Here is a 21598-nt window from a genome sequence, read left to right as displayed (position 1 = left end):
TTATGTTGAACAGACTAAAGAATGCATAAACGGTAACAGGGCTTACAGAGAAGCTGAGCTACTGTGAACGAGTTATGTTCTTGCATTTGAGTTTCCTACACTATTAAGATTATAATGTTCCTGCACATGTTCCACTCATACCCTTCAGTTATGAGTTATGTCGATGGTCACTGAGTAAATCGAGGGAATTACAGATACAGTATAAGTTTTCGTCGGTGATGACACACAATGTGAGCTCAAATCATTCATGCATCTCAAATACTGTAAGTCGTCCAGACTGTTCCATAACTAGGCTAAAATCCTATAGGCTCATTCAAGCAAACATATAAATGAACTTGCTGTTAGCATGCAAGATAAAACTAGATTAAATGATTTGTCTTCAGCAGTAAGTAATTCTCAATATTTTCACCCATCTGTTGCTTTCTAACATTCCCCTTTTCACCTCACATCTGTCTTTACTATTTGCAGTTATTTAAAGTTCCCTGCTCCTTAAAAATGTGCCACACATAGATGTTTGACCTTCTCTGTGTCTATAGATATTGATTTTGTGACATCACCACTGGTTGAGAAGCCAGTCACGGCTCAGTATATGATTTGGATTGGTGTAATGTGGTATACATACGCTCAGATGCAACTTTTCGGTGATGTAGGTGACATCTAAAGTTCAGCAGTTAGAAGTTTTCACATGAATAGCTTTTGCATATGGTGCTAGATTTTCCAGAGGGCAGGCATTTTAAACTGAAGGAGGTTTTAAGTAGAATCATTCAATTTACCAGTGCTATAAGAGATAAGCGCAGATAAGTAACTAAATTAACCCAATTATCTTGGCTATACAATATTTTCTAAACAAAATACTCAGTTTTACTCTGATTTTAGATTATTGTAGCTTCTTTTCTTTACAGTGTTACCACTGTAGAGCAAGAGGATCACAGAGACACACTGCTGCCTGCCTATAGCTTTTGTCCATTTGCTATGCTACCTATTGTAATAGTCGGAATTGTGTGGTGTCTCCTTGGGAAAACTAGTTTAGTGTTTGGTGATGTCGCAGGTGTGCGCCACTGCTAACTGTGGAGTGTGAGAGAAACGTTCTTGCACATGGACGCATGGACCTCATATTTTTAACTCCCTAACTCAAAGTAATGTTACGGGTTGTATGAATACTGCTCGCTTCATGTATGATAAGCCAGCAGCCGTTCAAACGGGCCTTGTAAGGCCGGTGGAGAGTGTGTTTATTAAAGGACAAGCAAAAGGACAAGCACGGTGGAATTCCCAGTACCAGTGTGGTCGTGAGGAGGAGTCACAGAGGAGCTGAAGGTTCTCCCCACTCACAACAAGTGAGAACCGGAATATAGCCTGGAATATTAATCCAGGTTCTATCTTGTTAAAACCGAGAGGTACAGCACAGAGCTACATAACCACTTGTGTTTACATTGACAGCTAAGAACCCACACTGAGCACAGGGGGAACATGCAAACTCGACATAAAAAGGACCCATGATGGTTTAATCCAAGTAGTAACCTCCTCAGCTGAAAGATGAAGCCAATGGTTACATGACAAGTCTGGAGTTCTTGGTTGGTTACACAATCGAGTCAGTTCCCAAAGGCTCTTATTTTAGGGATGAATCATCCCTAAAGTCTCTTTTTTTTCTCTCTTAAGATCATCCCCAGTCCTCTGATAAAGTTGAGGTCCAGGCCGCTGACAATTAGAAGCTCGTCAGATGGTAAAGCATTGCTGACCAAGAATTTCAGTGCTTTTCTGTTTATAATTCTGTCAGTTTTAACAAGATCTCCAACACCACTGGCTGAGATGCAGCCTGAAACCATGATACAGCCTCCACTGTGCTTTACAGTGGCGGTGGCTCTAGACGCTGAATTCCTCCGTACCTACTGACGTGGATTTGAACCAGAAATTTCATTTTAATTTTATTATTGACCGTAATCCTTTAACGTAACAAGTTTTAAAGGTAACGATATCTAGCAGTGGTAACCTACCACATTACAACTGGATATGTTAACATGACTTTAAATAACGTGTATTTTTGCTCAGCGTTAACGTCAAGCTGTGAACTCTAACGTATTCGTGAATAATTCCTTATTATCTGGAATGATCAAAAGTTAAGCTGCACTGAAAGCTACTGGATGATAGTCATGATCTTATTTAATTTACAACATTGTTTAATAACATTGTACTTAAATAATCAAAATCCCAACATAGTCGCAAGAATATGAAATGGAGTCTTTTCCCAACAGCCCACTGCACTGGGATCATTAATGTGACACTTGAACTAATAAAGCTACAGAAAAGTGGATTTGCATTGGCAACAAATGAAATAGCCTCTTCGCACGTTGTCATTTGTGTTGGAAAGAAATGAGCTTTAATGGCTCAAGAGCAGATTAAATGAGTTGCAGCTGAGCTTCACGCCTGATTTCCCCAGTGGTCGATGGCTCTGATGACAAGACAACTACTTTCACAGTCCTGTTATTTAACTTCCACCTCTTCCCTCTAGACCTTCCTCTCCATAACTGATTTCTCTGTGCCTTTATCTGTCTTCCTTTCACTTCCATCCATCTCTCTCCTCTCTTTCCCTGGTGTTTTTTTTGTCTTTTCAGCCCTCTTTGTCATGAATTAACGTCCCTTTTTCTTATCTTATTGTTTTTTTTTACACATCTCTCCATTTTTCTTCCTTATTTGTTCCCTTTCAGTTCCCCTGTTGCCTCTTGTCATTCTCCCCATCCTGTGAAACCAATGCTCTCCCATTCATCTTTGTCCTATTTTACCCTGCAGCCTCATCTGTCTGGCTCTTCATCGCTCTCTCTTCTTCTCTCTGCCTCGTATCCTCACTTCTTCTTGTTTGGTATTCTTCATGCTCTTCTTCTCATCCTTGTGAGCCCGCTCTGCTACTCTTTCCACCTTTCTCCTCATCTGTCAGATGGAGCTTTGGCTTTCAATATTCACATATTCCAAGGAGGAAATCCTTGGATGCTTCAGCTCTCACACAGAGCTGAGCTTCCCTCATCTGCCTTTCAAGCTTTTTGCCTCCCTGCCCTCTGCGCAGGAGCGTTATCGAGCACTGGGGGAAAGTTAAAGAAAAAAAGAACAGACTTGTTCCAGAGTGCAAAGCGAGATAAGTAAAATTTCCTTCCAACTGTGGGAGATGGTAATTACAGTGGATAAAAGCCTGGGAATCAAGTTCCTCCTCATGGCTTCCCGATGTACACGCTGAGAGTCAATAGCTTTCATCTATCTTTCTCTTGTGTCCATTTTTCTTCCATTTTCTCTGTGTCCATCAATCTGTCTCCTTCTGGGATTTTTGCTTTCTTCGTCCCCCGAAGGAAATCAAGATCAATCCCTCATGACCTATCCACAGAATTTATTCTCTCCCTTCTTTCTTTTAAGGTATTTTAAATCTTCCTTTGCTCTGTCACCTGTCTCAGATTTTTTTTACCAGTACTGACATCAGGTACATGTGACCTTTTGAAACACTTTCGAAATGGCCCGAGGCCATTTATAAAAACACAATGTAACTTAAATGTAGCCACAGTTGTTTGGCAGCAGTACAGTCAAACCACTCAAATTCCTGAAGAGGCACATTATTCAAGTTACAATTTTATCCATAACTTAAACACTGTTTACGTAGAAAGCAATTTGGTCATCACCCCTTGATTTGGATTTAGTCCTTAGCATCTTTGGACAAATTGGTAATCATCTGACATTTCCAGCACAGACACATGTCGGTTACCAGCATTCTTTGCTCCTTTGGTGGTACTTTCAGTTGGTCAGGAACAAATAAAACACTGGAAAAAGCCAAACAATAACATTTTTAAGTTATCTAAGTGAATTATATATCATGTTTAAACTGAGTAGCGAAAGACTGCAGGGGGCCTGTTCTCGCTGGCTCTGGTGAACATTGACCTCCCGGTCAGCTATCTTAACAAACTTCTCCAAAAATGCCAGAGCACTTTTACAAATATGTGATGTTTTGATAAATCAAGCAGATATTTGAAGTTTACACAGCTACATTCTCACCTGAAAATAACTTAAGAGACCCAGAAAGAGTCAAATTAAAAATAAGTAGCTGCCGCAATTGTTTGAAACTGGAACTGGCTGATTCGCGCTATGAATTCTGGGATAGCTATGATACCGGGGAATGCTTCTTCTTCTTTGGCGTTTAATGGCAGCTGGCATCCTTGTAGATGCATTGCTGCCATCTTCTGTTTCAGTCCATTATTACACTCTTAAATCTTAGTACTTATTCCTGTGTCTTTCAGGATCTTACAGAGCTTCAAACGACGGTAACAGGGTTATTAATTAAGTCGTCGACAAAATCGTCGGCATAATCGTGACTACTCAACTAATTGTGGCAGCCCTACTAGACGTAGAATTATTTCCCATATCTTTACAACTTAGAAGAAAATTCTAATCATTACAGAAATAATTAAACTTTTTTTAATGGTCATCTCAACTAAATTCAGAGTCTCCATGAACTTTTCAAATGAATGGAAAGTTTAAAAACCCAAGAATCTGCGTTGCACTTAAACAAATGTTCAACCAACTATGAAGTGTAATTGATTTCTATTAAAGTGGCTAAAACATGTCAGAGCAACACACAGTACAGCAACTTCATTTCCACTGAAAAGATAAGTAAATCTTAAAGTTGCTCCTCTTCCCTCCCCTCTTTCCTCTCCCAGCTTTATTATATAACAGCCTGGAAGAGCCAAGAACAGGCAAGGAGAGAGGAGAGGAGGAGCAGAGGGGGGCAGCTCCTCTGACCTCCCACAAAAGGGGGGAGACACAGTGATTGAGGAGCCATCAGCTGTATGCCAGCTGCTCCTCGTGCTCCCCATCACTCCCTCCTGTCCCTCTGCCTTTTTCACCGTCATCCTCACGTCTCCCCCCCCTCCTTCCATCTCACTTACTCTCTTTCTCTGCCAGCCCATCTTGTCTCACTGGCTCAGTTTGCTCTGGCCCGTCTTCCCATTCTCCACTCCTCTGTGATCCTCTTTGTTTCCACCAATCTCTCACTTGCAAAAATATAGTGTGCTTTGGTGACAGCTTCCTCTGTCACCTAGTTAAGAAATCCCTGAAGCCGCTTGCTTTAAAAAAGTGATAAAAGTATTCCAAGGCCATACAAAAGCCACTCTTGTCACTTTTTGTTCTATTACATCCCCTCAGGGCTTCTGTACCTCTTCCCAGCTTTTTCTTTCCCTCCATTTGGCTTTCCTTTCAGTGTCCTGCCTTCCTGACACATTTGGGTCCAGGAGAAACAGGAGGTTAAGGTAGCTGCTGTAAAGCCTGGTACCCCAGGTAGAGAGGTGACAAGAGGGAGCCAATGGACCGGGCTCCCTCCTGCCCCTTGGAGGTCGTTCACTGCAGCAGGTCACAGGCGAAAGTTTCATCCTGGAGATCAGCCGATGAGTATCACAGCTGGCTGCATGGGCCAGCGCCTCAGATATGAACTTCCCTGTTCCTCCCTTAATTATTTATCCCATTTGATGCTGATTTGGCCTTTTTTGGTGTTACACACTTTTGTGTTATACACTTCAGTGGGGTGCATAATCACTGCTGAAAATGAGGCTGATGAGTGGTAGAAGGTGGCTATTGTTACATATAAGGGTTGATCTGTTTCAGATATAAGAAAAAAATTACAAATACTTTAACTTCCAACAATTCACCCTAATCTTGCCCCTAAACCTGGGTTAAGGTTTGCTTTTGTCCCCATGATCAATAAGGATTTTTTTTTCTTTAAATGTTAGGCAGTGATTAGTCTATTTCCAAAGTCCAAATACATTTACTTCTTAAGATAGATCACCTGTAACCTGTGTAGAGTTTGGGATAAGGGGTATCTGTTGATAGATGTAAAGTAAAAAGACTGGGAATAATACCTGTTTCTGTCCTCTTCCTCCTCCTGCTACGGGGGGATTGTCCTTTGTGTTTACTTCATGTTTTATTCTGAAAGTTAGTTCCTCATATGCTTTCCTAGTTTTCAGTTAGCTACTGGGAATTTTCCTAAACAAAAAAAAATATCAGCTGTTTTTAAAATGTATGTGTCAAGTTGGGACGCTGAGATTTATCTTACTCTTGCCACAGCCAGTGGTTCATGGAACTGACACTAAAGGATGCCTTCTGTGTATCTCTGTGATTCTGACAGCTTCTACCATCTATAGCATTTGATACCTCGGGAGTGAGAACAGGATCTGAGAAGGCCAAGCACACAGAAAGTCCCAGTGTCACAGCTAATTCATTTTTAGCAGCACCAAGAGAGAAAGTAACAACGGACAGACTGAACAGAGTTGGTAGAATCGAATGGCTTTTGGGCTCAGTGTGTAACCAAGCAGGTTACACTGCTGGGTTACTCTCTCCACAGGAGGAGAGAATAAGTTTCCGGGGCTCAACGTCAGTGAGGATCTGAGCTGGTCACAAAAGCAGTGAGACAATAACTCTTCCTTCTGCGGCTGCTGAGGAGGTTTGAGGAGATTCTATCAACGCGACTTCAAGAGTATTCTCTCTGGCTGTATCGTGATTCTGCATTGGATGGTCAGATCAGCCCAATGTATCACCAAAAAAAAAGAAAGCAAAAAAAAAAACCAGGTGAATTCTATATGCAAGAGTGAAACTGAGTTAAAGCAAAAGGTGTCTGTTTGTCGGTCACATTGCATTTTATGGTCTGAATTTCCACACATTCTCATGCACACACACTCATACAGTTTATAAGAGTTGATGCTCACACAGCAATTTCTGCTCATTCAATGTTCTGTGCAGCCAGGTGGATGATTGTGTCTCTGATTGATACTCTATTTCACTGATGTCAATCTCTAGAAGACTGTTTGCTTGAATTAATAAATAATCTGTAAGTGCACAGTTTGGGTTTTGCAGAGTTTATCACATGCCGCCTTTGAAAATGTAACAGCTCAGGGAAGCCATGCACCAGATACTGGCATTGATGGAATTAGTGTTGTTATAAAAATTAACCCCTGCAAACAAGTTGCGGTCTGACCTCCGCCGACTGAAGTTTATTGCCACTGCACGCTAGGGGTGCTGTTACACAATGCTCGTCTTTACATCTGTCTGGGCATGAGCCCTGTTCGCCTTCAGATGTGCCCAGCGGTATTATGTGATCACTTCAGACAGAATGTTCAGCCGACATTTGCCTCAGCGTAGGTGTGCAGTTACATAAGAGGGAGAGGTGAGTGCAGATCTAATCACTTTATGGAGGTGTTTAACCAACCTCCTTGGGCTAGAGGTTTCATAACCTCGGTGCCAAACCAGCTTTCAGGGATAACAGTCCCGGGGATTGTTATGTGAGAATCTGGAGAATCAGTCTTCTGGAGAGTTGTCTTGAAATATTTCACTCATTGTTTATTTCACTAAATAAACACTTTATGCGCTGCTATGTTTCCCATCAGCAAATATCATCCTGCCAAGTTACATAAGCTAGTCTCCAGGACAAATGCCAGGGGAAAACCTCACAACGAACACCTCAAGGTTAGATCCAGGTTATTCCAACCCAGTAACAATCATGCAGCCACAAGGATTCTGACGTCTTAATAGAATGCTGAAATATAATCTTGTACAGGGGAACCACAGCTGAGTGTCAACGTGTGATTTTCTCCCCTCCCTGTGTAGAGTGTAAATCCAAAATTGTGCTAAGCTCATATTTCCCACCCAAACTGGTGTTTTGACAGAAAAAAGCTGCCGTGTTGCCACATCAGGGATTTCCTGTAATATAATATTGATCTCTTTGGAAAGGTTGGAGTCCATCCAGAGACTCTAGGGAATCATGGGATAGGATGTTTTGAGTCATTAATGTTCTAGGCGATGCCCCTCGCAGGGTTAGGTGTGTGTGCACAATCACAAACTCAGCAACCAAAGAAGGACAGCAGGTTTTTGTGTGACTGTTAAGAACTGTAGGTCTTCAATAAAATCTTCAGAGTGGTTATTTGATACCATTAAGTAGTTTTGAAATACTATAGTTAGAAATTGAATCGCTAGCAGCTGAACACATGAACAATAGTCAGTGTTCACAACACTGAACGCTGTTTCATGAGGAATTTCGAGAGGTCAGAGAATCTCCCATTTCAACAACACTGAAGCATTAAACAGTTATCATAATCATTAACCCAGCCAGCAAAGACTGTTAGCAGTTATCCAGTAGCCACATTAGCCATCTATTAAGTTATCATTGGGTAGCGGTTAGCAGCTATTGCTAACAATAAAACTATAACATTAGAGTTAGGTAGGAAATATCCTTTCCATAGATCGAGCGTGTTAATTTAACAGGATAATTCAGTTACAGTATTTGTGCCTTAAAGGGTGTTAAGTTTCTCTTAAAAACCATGATTGAAGCTGAGAAAAGTCAGACCAGCAGATAGACAGAAACAAACAATGGCTAACTTACCAACGAAAATCACCAGAAGTTCTTCCACATGCTACAGAGGGCCCCCAATTTTTTAAAGGAATATATTGTAAAATTATTGCAAAATTTTCAAAATGTCTTGTTTCTTCATACTTCAACCATCCAATCAACTGAACGACGCCAAAGAAGAGGGAGTAGCAGATTAAGCTGTTTGGCATTGGCAGAGAAGATTTGGGAAGTTTTTAATAGGTGCAACCCACATCTTTCAACCAACAACTCTGCTGCTCAACTAACAAATGTATTTTCCTCACAAGTGTCACCATTTAATAGGAAATAAACATGACTTCCAATGGTTTAAGAGTTGTTGCTAAAAAAACATTTTTACAACAAAAAAATTGTCTTGAAAGCTACTTGAAAAATCAGTGATTAATGAGGATTTTTAATTGTGTAAAGACATCAGCCTCTGCAGACGTGCATGCATTAGACAGCCTGTCTCCCCTTGAGCGATATGGCGGCAGCATTGACACGTTGTTCCAATGAACAGCTGTGACCACTGTAACATCAAGTCTGTGTGGTGATTGAACTGCCTGGATAGAACATTTAGGAGACATCACATGACATCTACTTACTAGTGATAAATACACCAGAATATTAGCTGCTACGGATTCTTCCAACAGCACATGGACCCAGCAGGTTAAAGACCCTTTAATGTTTCATTGAACTCTGTTGGAAACTTGCACTCTGACATATGCCTAAATAATTCAGGGTGTTGTGCCTGAAACTGAGAGCACAACATGCACACTTACAGTGCAGTGTGTATACTCACAGATGAGTTATTCATAGGCACATAAGGCTTACAACCTGAAGGTCAGAATGATTGTAAGCAAAACAATTAAAAGCATGTCTTTGAAGAGCTTAATCAGTGCCAGAGATCTTCTGTGATATATTATGCAATGAGAATGAATCCCATTTGGCAGCTGTTCCCCTAGTCCACCTCGCCAAGTGTGCATGCATTTTCAGCCTGATCAATCCTGGTGCAAATCAAACCAGAAAGCATGGCAGGGTTGTCGTGCCTCTGCGTGCTCTCAGGATGTTAATCTGTCTTACCAGGAAGATCCCATTTAAACACACTTTGACATGGAAGCAGGGGAAACTCCTAGAGGTGCATGTACTGACTCAGGCATGAAATAGAACCCTTGTACAGCAACAATATCTAAGAGTCTGTCCTCCTTTACTTACAGAAGGAGCTGCTTTCGTCCTTTGTGCCTTCCATGGTGCCATCCGGCAGCATCTGGAGGTAGAAGCCGTGTCTGCAGTAGAGCCGCGTGACAATGCCCTTCAGCTGAGGCTCTGCAGAGCAAACACAATGTTAAACACGCTAACGTCTGAGAACACACATACACTCTCATCAGGTGACATATATTAATGCACACGGCTACCTAAGAGGCAGGTCTTAATATTTACCCAGCGAAACAGTCAAACAGTGAAGTGTGTGTACTCGTATATGCGTGTGTGACTGTGGCCTTCAACACGATTGATGGGACCTCGGCGTTGGGTTAAAACATGCATCTTTCACAGAGAGGCTCAAGCGAGGGAGGCAAGCTGTTTAAGATGCTTTATTCCGTGTGCGTGTTTGCATTCGTGCACGAGAGGCCTCGCAGCAGCACGTCACTTCAAAAGGTGACCACTTCTAACACGCGTAGAAAAGTGTTAGAACTTCAAGGTCAGCTGTTTGAGGAATACTAAAGGAAAACATATCTATGAGAGCAGGATTATTAATTTTTTTATTAGTATTTTTGTCAAAAGATTTGTTTTAGACGTGTAGTAAATTTCACTGAGGTAAAGCCTTAGTGGTATATCAGCCCGAAACACTAATCTTGTTGTAGACTAGAAGCTGTAGCTCCTTGGGTGGCCACTCAAAACTGCTTCCTAGCAAGTTAATCCCCACAGACCCACATATTAAGTTAAATGTCACCTGGTATGCTGTTGGTCTGTTGATTAATCGGTGGATATGTGTGCACTTTACTTACCTTACCATTAAATTTACTTTAACTCTCAAAGGTATTTGTTTTAGTTTGATATTGGAAAGCACTGTTTGCTAGCAGTGGTTGGTGCTGATCTCCCAAAGTGCAGGGTAGGATTAGACGGCTAAATACTAACACAAGTTACTAGATCCATCCAAAAATTCCATATCTGTTTTTCCCTCTCCGTCCTCTGAACGTTTATTGCTTTGGAAATTTAAATTCACTGGTTTTTGCAACATGACTGACAGTCGGCAAGGAACAATCTCCCTACATTTGTTTAGCCTGCTCTCAACTATGAGCTGTATTGGACCAGCTGTCGCACTACAGATAAGTTGGCATGTCTTCAGCTCTCCTCACGCGCTCTGTTTCCTGCCTTTAACTGACTCATGCATGACTGAGGGGACTTTTTCGGTCTGAAGTGCTGAGGGAGACTAAATAGTGGATCAAAAGGAATGTCGGGAATGCTGAAGTGTTTCCACAATCAACTTTTAATGAGGTGCATCAAATATAGATGAGGACAGAGAAGTATGGGGGCAGCTGGCAGTTGGTCCTCAGTTGACAGCAGGGGTATGTGTGTGTGTGTGTGTGTGTGTGTGTGTGTGTGTGTGTGTGTGTGTGTGTGTGTGTGTGTGTGTGTGTGTTTAAGCACATGGGAAACAATGATGTAACACAAACAAACCTCGCTAATCAAAAAAAGTCGTTTTTTTATATTTCAGTAGATATTTCAGCCTGTCATAACTACTGTTTGCAGTTACAGAGCACTAAAGCGTTTTGAAGTAAGAGCTGAATAAAGAAAAGAGGCACAATCTTTTTGGTCCAACACTAATGGATTCCTAAAAAAAACAGGAAAGCGTCATATTGACACAACTGACTTAGATACATCCTCTAACGCTTGGAGCATTTTGACACTTGTAGTACATCTGCGATCAAAACCGATGCCGTGTGCGACTGAAATTATTTGTTTGCTTTGTGACTCGAACATCTTTCCGGAAATCTATGAATTGAAGCTGATTACTTCTTAAATGTTCAACCCCCACTATATCTGTGAATTAGTCAAAAGACTTGTGATGTGTAATCCTTGCTTTCATGCTGACAGCGTGACACAACATGTTTGGGAGCTTTTCATTAGAGGCTCCGGCCTCAGCGGCGAGATTGAGTCGCTGTAACTACTAAAAGATAAGAGCTCATCCATCCAACGCTGGCTGACTAAACACAGAAGGTCAAACGCAGAGTGAGGTAATCTGTAATATCCTGAGTGTTAATCCCAAATTAAGCTTCAGCCCACACACCAGGCCATGTGCTGCTTAACACATCTGCTACAGGGAAGGGCAGAGCCCGGTGACAAACGGGCACGAGGTGGGAGGCTGACGCTGACCTTTTGCGTGACTCTGCCTCCGTGTGGATATTTGGTGATGATGCTGTGTTTCAAAACATAGGAAGTGCTGCTTGGACACAAGGAGACTGCTGATGCATGTGCAGAGCAGAGATATTGTATTTACACACACGTAGAGCATCGCTTGAGCTAAAATGAGGAGAAATTGCCTTGAGTCATACCTCAGGCAGGATGTTAGTTAAACCGAGAGTTTAAATACACACAAACACACACACACACACTTAGAAACAGATCCAGAGTGATGCTGCAGAAAAAGGCGAACATTACCAACAAAGTCAAACTAAATACAGACACGTTTTTTATAATATTTAGAAATTAGGGTTTGCATTTTCTCTTTAAAATAAAATTGAAGTCACTGAAGCTGCATTTGTTTGCAGTTCAAAGATTCACCCTGATACTGAAGAAACCGTTTATGCAATCACACATTTAGTTTTTGAAACACTTTGTCTTGGATCGAGTTAAGAGTCGAAGGAGGAATGTATCACGCACTTATAATGGTTGCACTGCATGCCTGAGGGTATTTAAAGACTACACTCAGCTGATAGCCAAGCAGCTGATTAATCAGCAAGTGGCTGTAAAGTTATTAAAGGGGACCTAGTTTCTGTCATAAATATACTGCTATAGCTCTGCATGCTCATATTAAAGATAGCTTCAAATAATGAGGTCAGTCTATGTACAAGTACTCTCAATGATTCAAAAGCTCATGCTTCAGAAAGTTTTTTCTACTTTTGGATCTGTGTGACATCAGCGAGAAGGGGTGGTTGTCTCTAACGTGGTCATTTCCACCGCAGCCCCACAACCTACAGTTCAGCCAGCAGAGAAGATCATATGAAGTTGGTTCAGACAATGAGTGAACTGAGGGCCTGCACAAAGGCCCACAAGAAGAAAACAGAAACGGAAATGAGCACAGTGAATGAGACAGACAAGTCAGCTAATAAAGACGTAACTTCAGTTCTCTGAAATAATCCTCTGACGTCAAAAGAGAAAAATGAATAATCCTGGAGCTATGATTATAAAGAGTTTAGTTTTCTTATTAAAAAAGTTTCTTTTTGTCTGTTTATGAGAACATTTTCATGTCAGTCCTCAGCTTTCTCCCTCATTTCCTGTCTCTCAGCAGAGCTCCCATCAAGCTAGGACAAAAAAACAAGCTTGCATCACAACTTTCATGTCCTCATTGGTGCAGTGTGCTTCATTTAACCCAGACCAAAGGAAAGATATAAAGATATGAATCATATTCCCACTGATGTTTTATAAACAAAGTTATTAAGTAATGCAGCTTTCTTGATGTAATCCTTCATCCTCGATGCCTCATCAGGACCCTCATGACTCACAGCGGATCACGCTGCTCTTCCTGTGCTTTCCACTCATGCTAAAATCACACATCTGCTATCACATAACATCGTGGTTTTCTTTCTGCTTTTAGACTGCACCACAGTAAACAAAATGACATTTGGAAATATAGTCTCAGTCCAGTTGTTTCTCACCAGGTTCCAATTGGTAGCTATCTCACCTGTCCAAACAAACCAGTCAGGTGTGAAAATGCTTTTAGTCATCTGCAAAGCTCTAAAAACGCACACTTTATAGCATCTTCTAGTCCCTTTATTCATTTCCTTTGTAATGCAGACTATCTTTTTGAATTTTTTTGTCCCCCAGGACATCTTCACAGAGCCTATACACAGCTGATTGCAGATGTTTCACGCAGGTCACAGAAATATGAAAACAAGTGGTGTGGGCTCTTCTTGCGTGAGCCATTGTTTGTCCTTCCTCCAGTTACAGAGAAAAGTTATAACCTATAAAGAGCGAAGTGTGTTCAAATCAATAAAAATCATCCACAGCAGCCATTGTTGTCTTTTCACCCTTTTGCCTCTTTGTGTTGAACTCCAATGTCAGTTCCTTTCCCGTTCAGGCCAGTTTTTTAACCAATCAGCATTCAACCTAAGAACATCCCCGTTAAGCTACTACTTGGGTTTTGTAGGACTGCAAGCAAACACTTTGGCAAATCCTGCATACGGTAAGTGGTACCACTTGTCCAGGACTCCTGGTGAGTTGAGGGCAAAGACTGAATCAAGCTTGGGTTTAACTGAAGGAGACATTTTTAAAGCTCCTACTGACATCTACTTGTTTTTGTTTTTGTTTTAATTACAACTCTGCTGAGTTTCCCTTGGATTTCTATTGTTGGCAGTGTGGAAAAGCCTCTTACAGCTAAAACAAATTCGTGCTTGTGCGGACAGCAGTCACTCTGTCCCATCAGAATGTATCCCCGAGAAAATCGCAGCATTAGTCGACAGATAACAGAGTTTGCGAATCATATCCTGCAACGCAAGAGCATGTGGCTGTGCGTGTGTTTATACAGACGAGGATTTGTTCTCGTAATCCCACAGACATTCAACGCCAATTATGGAGTGACCTTAATAAAGAGCGGGATTAATTTCACTTATTAAGAATTTCAACCATCAAAGTCACCCTGAACCCTCCAGCTGCCCGATGCCTCGAGTCAGATGACAACTGGGCAATAGCTAGTGTTATTTTCACGGCCATTACACACTGCTATTCTTAAAGTTTGTGTGTGTGTGTGTGTGTGTGTGTGTGTGTGTGTGTGTGTGTGTGTGTGTTTTGACAGCTCCAACAGAATGGACTTTGCTGAAGAAGCAGAGATGGTCTGCCAAGGATCGTGTCTGTCTTTCAGTCATCAAACACACACCAGACACACACAGTAGAAATAGTTCTCTCTCCTTGACTGTCTTTCCCATCTTAAGTGTCCTCACAGCAATCTACATTGGTCAATTCAAAGATTTCTTTCTAACTTTCCCCTCTTTTTCTTCTCTCTTCTTTGAGCGCTCCTTTTTTTCCTGCATCTTTGCTTTTCTCTATCTTCACTCATCTCATCCCCAAAAACTGCATGCCTAGCCTGCAGGGAAATCCTTACTTTTGCTGTTTTTAAATAGTGAAGCAGTGAGGAAAAGGGGGGACAGCACTTTATCGGCAGCAGAGAGTGCTGAATGACAGACTGTCACTCAGAGGAAGAGGAGCGGGCAGGAAGAGGAGTTAGATGTAGCAAGGCAGACATGGCGAAGAAGAAAGAGCGAGAAAGATATCTATGATTGGACCATAATGTGTTTTCATGTGTTCCCCACAGGTAGTAAGTTCACTGGGAAACATTAAAGATACTGATGTTTCATTTATCCTTCCACTGTAACTCTTTTCTTTTCCTTTAGGCACATTAAAGACTGCCAAAGCTCTTGAAGCTGATGGCACTGCGGCGAGAGCTGATGATTATACTTCCATCTGTTTGTTGAGTCGTCGTCTTACGCGTTCTCTGTTCCGTCTCTGTCAGCAGCGGCACAGTCAAACTCCAGGGAGCACAGATGTGCAACATCACTTATGAAATATGGTCATTGTAGTTCATTAACTCTTGGAACAATTAAAAGAAAAACCTTCCCTGGGAGAAAATCCGCAGCTTTATACATCACATTCAAAAAGACACACTCAAAAACCATCTATGATGAACCTACGTCTTAATGTTGCACAAGGCTTTAATTTAAGGATGAAGTTTGTTAATATGTGTTGTTGCATTGCATTATGTCATGTTATGTTATGAATGCAACAGTGGATTCATTTACCCTGCGGAATATAAAACCTTCATTCTATTAGATGAACTGAATAGAAAAAAATATTAAATTATCCCTGTCTTTCGTTAATAACATGCCTTTGTATCTTTTTACTGTCTTGCACAAATTATGAACTTTTAAGTTTTATTGTTAAGTGAATAAAACTTAAAGGTTCATAATTAGTTGCTTGTACAAATAACCTAGAGTCATTTTTTCACCTGTCAAGCTAAACCTGGACAAGCGGTGGTATGTACGAGCAACAGAAAAATAGCAGTTCTAGTTGAACACTAATACCAGAAATACGGAGCCCTGCAGGGGACATGGGAGAAAAAAAATTAAGACAGACTTTTGCGAGATTAGTTGTAATATTACTCTTTCTGGGTCACAAAATACACTTTTAAGATATTTTGAGGAGTGAATGTAGTTGTGTAAACGTCAGATACCTGCTCGGTTTACAAGACATCACATATTTGCAAAAGTGGTCCGACGTTTTCGGAAATCTGACACCCACTAGCTCGAAGCTAACGGGAGGTCGAGACCTACTACAGCCGGGAGGAACACCGCTTTCCCGGCACATCGTGCCTCGACCTCCCGAGCTTCGAGCTGGCGGCCTCCGAAGAATGCGGCTAAAACTTTTGCGAGATCTCGCAAAACTTTTGCGAGATCCCGAGTTTGTTTTGCAAGATCTCGCAAAAGTCCATCTTAATTATTTTTTTTCTCCCATGTCCCCTGCGGGGCTCCGTACAGAAATCCTGACAGGAAGTGTGTGAATCTTTTCCACTTACTACCAGTCATTTAAAGCTTTATATTTTTAATTTAGTTGCATCTTTTTATTAAGATGTGATTAAAAGTTTAGTGGGGGAAATGAACTGCATTAAAAGTCGGGGCTGTTTCTATCCATAGCCTCCAAGTGCAACTGTAAAGTCGCATTGCCTCTGAAACACCTACTGTAACTCAGTGAGCTGGCTGACAGATTGTTCTTTGTGCCGCGTGACAGGTGGAAACAAAAAACAGGTAATTACTCCTCGAGGCTGAGCAGCAGTGCAGCAGTAATTTACAGCTGCATGCTGTTCATGTGAAAGAGTGTCGTCTTTACCGTCCACGCTTGCTCTTGCCATTGTGTCATGCAGTGGCAAGAGTACCAGGGGCTTTTCCAGGGTTATTGTAAATAGGGCAGTGAGGCCAAGACACAAAAATGAAGTTAGAAATTTGACGAGTTGTTTGTGGACAGACTTCCTGCCTCCGTAATCATGCATTAGGAGAAAACAATGTCTCACACATCCTTTGTTTTAAGTGCACCTTTGTAAAGGAGTAAGAGACACATACATAATATCTTATCTAGTTCCATTTCACGCCTGTAATTTCTCGCCAAGACAAGTGAACCAAACTCCTCTTGCAGCCAGGGCCCTGCATCTCACATCTTCATCAGCAAACTTGGTTTGTTCGGTTCTTTCATGCCATAAATCAGTTTCTCTGTTTATCCCATCCAGTGTGCAAGGATCACTTCCTCCTATCTCTCTTCCATCATGTACAGCTCTGTGGGTACTGTAATTCAGTCCTTGGTCACCGCTACTTAACACGTCATGCTTCTGCACACTGGTCCCCGAAACACTCCTCGGCTTCTCCTCAGATAATAACTTGTAACTCCCCACTGACTCTAATATTGTCTTCCTCACCACTAGCATGAAAGCCTGATGCTATTAATCCATGGACATATGGATTTTACAACTGCTAGTATTTCATCTCCCAGCATTTATTGCAGCCATTGGTAAACGCTCGGCAGCAGCCGCAAAAGCAATAACACATCCTGTATTGAAATAGGAACAAGTGGAGTATGATTTTTCAAATCACAATAAAAGCCTTTTTATTTCTTTTTTTTAATGCTCCTCCAGAAAGCTGAAAAACATTCAGATGAGAAAGTGCCACACGAGTTCCTGTGTTTTCATATTCACATTAAGAGTGCTGCTAAATTGCATAAAATTAGGGGGTTCACGGTGGCCCCAGCTGACAGTGAATAATGGGGATAGAGGTGGGGAGAGCCTATATGGTAATGGCCATATTTACAAGGAGCATCAATCATCTCCAAACCGCCAGACGCCTTATCCCTCATAGGATGGAGAGCGAGAAAGGGGCGGGATGCCTTCAAAGCAAACTGTTTCTCCCTCTTTCCCCTTCAATCTCTCTCTCTTTCTCTCTCTCTCCCACTGCGGTCCAACTTCAGCTTTTAGGAAAATCAATACTGACAAAACCGATGAATTGCGATCCTGCTTAAAGTTTACCAGGCCTGCACTTAAGACATGCTGTTGGTTGTAATTAAAATTACAAAAATAACACCATTTAAAAGGAAGTAGAAAAAAAAGAAAAGAAAACCAAGAAAGCACAGTGGCTAGCTGAGAAATGGAGAAGAAGTGGGTACCCAGTAAATCTGCAGGGAAAGTAACTGCTCAGGAAGGCAAGATTAAATTAACGTGTGTGTGAAAATCTGATTCTGATGTGTCAGACTCTGTATTGCAGAGGAGAGATCAATGCCCCCACACAAACAGCAGCAGAAAGAGCTGAGGAGAACAGAATGTCAGCTGGCTCGAAAAGCTGGCCGCTATCATCATTATTAGCTCATTATTGAGCCAGTTCTCTTATTATACCTTAAGTGTGTGTCTTTTGGAAGCTGTGATATGAAGATAGACAGTTAGCGTGTGAAACTGTAATGCGTGGACTTTTTGGAGTGAGAGTGAAGCTACAATTAAGCCATGAATTTTACTTTTTCGTGTGTGAGATAGTCTTCTCATTACATTTCGGACACAAAACAAGTCAACAGTCAAATCGAGCAAACACAGCATGAGAAGCTGCTTTAGAAGAATATACTAAAAGCTATGGGGAATACTTCACACTATTTATAAACGGTGTAAGAACGTGTTTTCTCTTCTGACATGAGCAGAGGTGGATGACCAGTTTAGACCGATGCGTACCCTCGTGTATATGCTAGTTTTCCTACTCCTCACGCTGGCTTCAGAAAGATCACACTACTCTCCTCACAGACAATCTGCAAAACTGTGTCCTATAAATCACATTTTATTCAGAACCAGAGATGGGCAGTAACGCGTTAAAAGTTCTGCGTTACTGTAATCTGATTACTTTTTTCAAGTAACAAGTAAAGTAAGGGATTACTGTTGCAAAAAAATTAAAGTAAGCCCACTGCATTACTAAACCATGATTTTGTTTGTGGGAGTGTCTCATGACGATGACGTACGAACGTCTGATGTCCGAGGCAGCAACATGTAGGTCAACAATGGATAATATGGAGAGCAGGAGAGAGTACGACCATGCAGTGTTGAAAGCTTGGAAGTACTGACATTACTTTGAGTTTGATTCTGTAAAAAGTGACAAAAACATTAGCGTCCGCTGTGCACTCTGCATGCTAACACTTTTTTCATTTGATTCAATTTTATATGACGGATTATGCAGAATAAATAGAATTGAGCTGAAAGGTCTGTTGCTTTATTACATATTCAGGTTGTGTATCATGTTTTTAAAAAGTAACTAAGCAATAAAGAGACTCATTACTTTTGAAAATAAGTCATCAGTAAAGTATCGGGATTACTTTCTTGGAGAAGTAATCAGTAATTAGTAACTAATTACTATTTTCAAGTAACTTGACCAACATTGCTCAGGACCAGTACAGCCAAAAGAAGTCTGTTAACCCTATCTGTGGAGAATGTAATGCAGGGAGAGCATCAGCAAGACTCCAGCACAGTACAGAACGGGCATCAGGCAGTCACAGCATGAAAAGATGCACTTGGTATCGGTGGGTTGCAAAGCAGCTTGCAGATCCAACTTTATGCAATCTACAGCAGCTTAAACAGTGTACCCTATATGAGATTTAACATTCTGATGCATAGAAGGTGTCGGTAGGTGTCGGTTGAGCAAGCAGCTGACGCGAGCTGGCATTAACGTCAGATGAGCCGTTGGTATTGTGGCTGAGCATGAGTGGTGGCCTGTGGTGGCTTGTATCTACTTATTTGCCAAATCAAAACATAATGAGCAAAACATGATAGCATGCAATTCTGTAAAATGGTAAAATGGTTTAATTAAGTTGTTTTCCTATATGTCCTAATAAGAAATAACTGCTGCTTCTGGGGTCATATTAGATTATAAAAACACAACTGACACACTGGACAGAATATTTTAGATGTTGCAGTATTTACTATGAACTAAAACCTCTCTCTACCCTTAGAAAAAGTCATTTGCTTTTGTACTTCTGAACAAATTATTAGTATGCAAGAATCATTTTGAGAAAATATGTTACACTGAACACTGGGACAGCGAATAAATTGTGCCCTCCAGGATTTTCCAATATGAATATAATGGCTATGAATGCTGGCTGTGTTCTACAGTAATTACAAAAATGATTCACTACATTGACAAAGCAACCACACCTGGACAAGCACAAATTGATCCAATGCACACAACAAGAAAAACGGTGACCAGGAACTAGGAACTACTTGAACAGAGAGCGACACAATACACACATTTATAGGGCAGAGAGAGCGAGACATTGTGGATTAATTAGAAAAGCAATGGGTGAACTTTTTCAGTCTGCACTCCAAAGCTTAATGATTTAAAGCTTAAATGAATGGCCTAATGATTAAGTCAGAGAGAGAGAGAGAGAGCGAGAGAGACGAGACGAGACAGAAACAAAAGCAGCTGTCTCAGAAAATGAGTGAGGCAGAGTATATGGAGAGGAAGATAAGGAAAGGGGATAAAGAACAAGATAGAAAATGGGATGAAAAGGAGAAAGAGTGGGACAAAGACGGTGGGCATAAATCAAGAAAAGAGCAAAGATGAAGGAGGAGGAAGGGGGAGGGCACTGTCTGTGCATTTGCAAAATATGCACAAAGATGTGGGGAGTACAAGAAAGGCAAACATAAAAGTTAAAGAGAAGTTAGGGGCCCAGGTGGGTGCAGAGAGGAAAACCGTTGGAAGTGAAAAGAGAAATAAAGCTACCAAATACCCAGCACTGAAACATACAACATTACCAGTAAGTCTTAGTAAGTGTTTATATGATACTTTACATTTATTTGTTATTATTCATCTCTGGTTCTTTTCCATAATGTGTCTTTTGTCTCCCCTTACCCCTAACCAGTCCCAGCAGTTCCTGTCCCTAAGCCTGATTCTGCCGGAGCTGTCTTCCTGTTAACACTGAGTTTTTCCTTCCCACTGTCGTCAAGTACTTGCTGGGTCCCTTTGGAGCCATTAGCGGGTCGTCTGATTGCTGGTGCGTTCTCTGTATTATTGTAGAGTCTTCACTTTACAATATAAAGCACTTTGAGGCGACTGTTCTTATGATTTGGAGCTTTATAAAGAAAATGGAACTGAATTCAAACTAAACCGCTACATCACACTGCTTTACATGCGTAGACATTTGAAATCACCATTGATTATATTGCCAGGAAGCCTCTTCCACTGAGTAAAATTCATGTGTCAATTGTCAGTGTCTTAACTCATTCACTGCCATTGACGTCTATAGACGTCAATTGAAAAACTTACGTTGACTGCCATTGACGTCAATGGCAGTCAACGTAAGTTGAACTGAAGCCCACCAGCAGTAAAAGTAGACCTGCAAGGAGGTGCAGGGTTTGCGCACGTAAGGGATTGCGCAGTGAGACAAAAATGTGGTGCAAGTCTTGTTGTGTTTCACTGCCAGCCATTTGAAAATGGCTGGCAGTGAATGAGTTGAAAATCCTGACTGATCAATTCTGCGATCAATGTTTGGTGAATCTGAAACTCAAAATGTTGATTAAATGGCCATTATCTGCTACTGAGAAATCCTCAGAAGATGGCCTCCGAAAATGAGTAAAATATGTTGGCTGTAGATATAACATGTTTGTTAATCCCTTTTGGATTAAAGACAAACAGCTGCATGTCCCACTGATTCATCTTAAATCCACTGCAGTGCAATGCAGAGGCAAAATTATGAAAATGTGCCACCGACAAATGTGAATGAATAAATATAGCTATAGATAGTAAACGCTAGGTAATGCTAATTAGCATGTGTGCAAAGCAGGCAATAACCCCACGAATCAAAAGTCAAGAAGCTCAAAAGTTCTGCACTTAAATTGTTTCTAATTAGTAAGTGAAAACTTGGCAGTGGACATTAAAGCACTCCAACTACTAAAACGGTGGTTCCGGTTTTATTACCTGATCTCAAGGTCCTGTTTACAGG

The 21598-nt window shown here is 41.2% G+C and overlaps 1 protein-coding gene across 3 annotated transcripts in view; it reads right to left on the bottom strand.

The window, feature by feature from the left end:
* Positions 1-21598, bottom strand: part of fgf11a (fibroblast growth factor 11a) — a 99578-nt gene that overhangs the window by 33933 nt on the left and 44047 nt on the right. For all 3 annotated transcript variants that reach the window (XM_085349700.1, XM_085349701.1, XM_085349699.1), the window contains one exon: positions 9593-9703. In XM_085349700.1, coding sequence (XP_085205826.1) covers positions 9593-9703 — 111 coding nt within the window. The remainder of the gene's footprint in view (positions 1-9592; positions 9704-21598) is intronic.

This window comes from Diplotaxodon limnothrissa, linkage group LG3 (genome assembly GCF_057381915.1).
Source record: "Diplotaxodon limnothrissa isolate DT_005_m linkage group LG3, D_limnothrissa_male_GT1.1, whole genome shotgun sequence".
NCBI lineage: Eukaryota > Metazoa > Chordata > Actinopteri > Cichliformes > Cichlidae > Diplotaxodon > Diplotaxodon limnothrissa.
The sequence above is the reverse complement of the archived record's forward strand: the minus strand, read 5'-3'. Positions and strand labels throughout refer to the sequence as shown.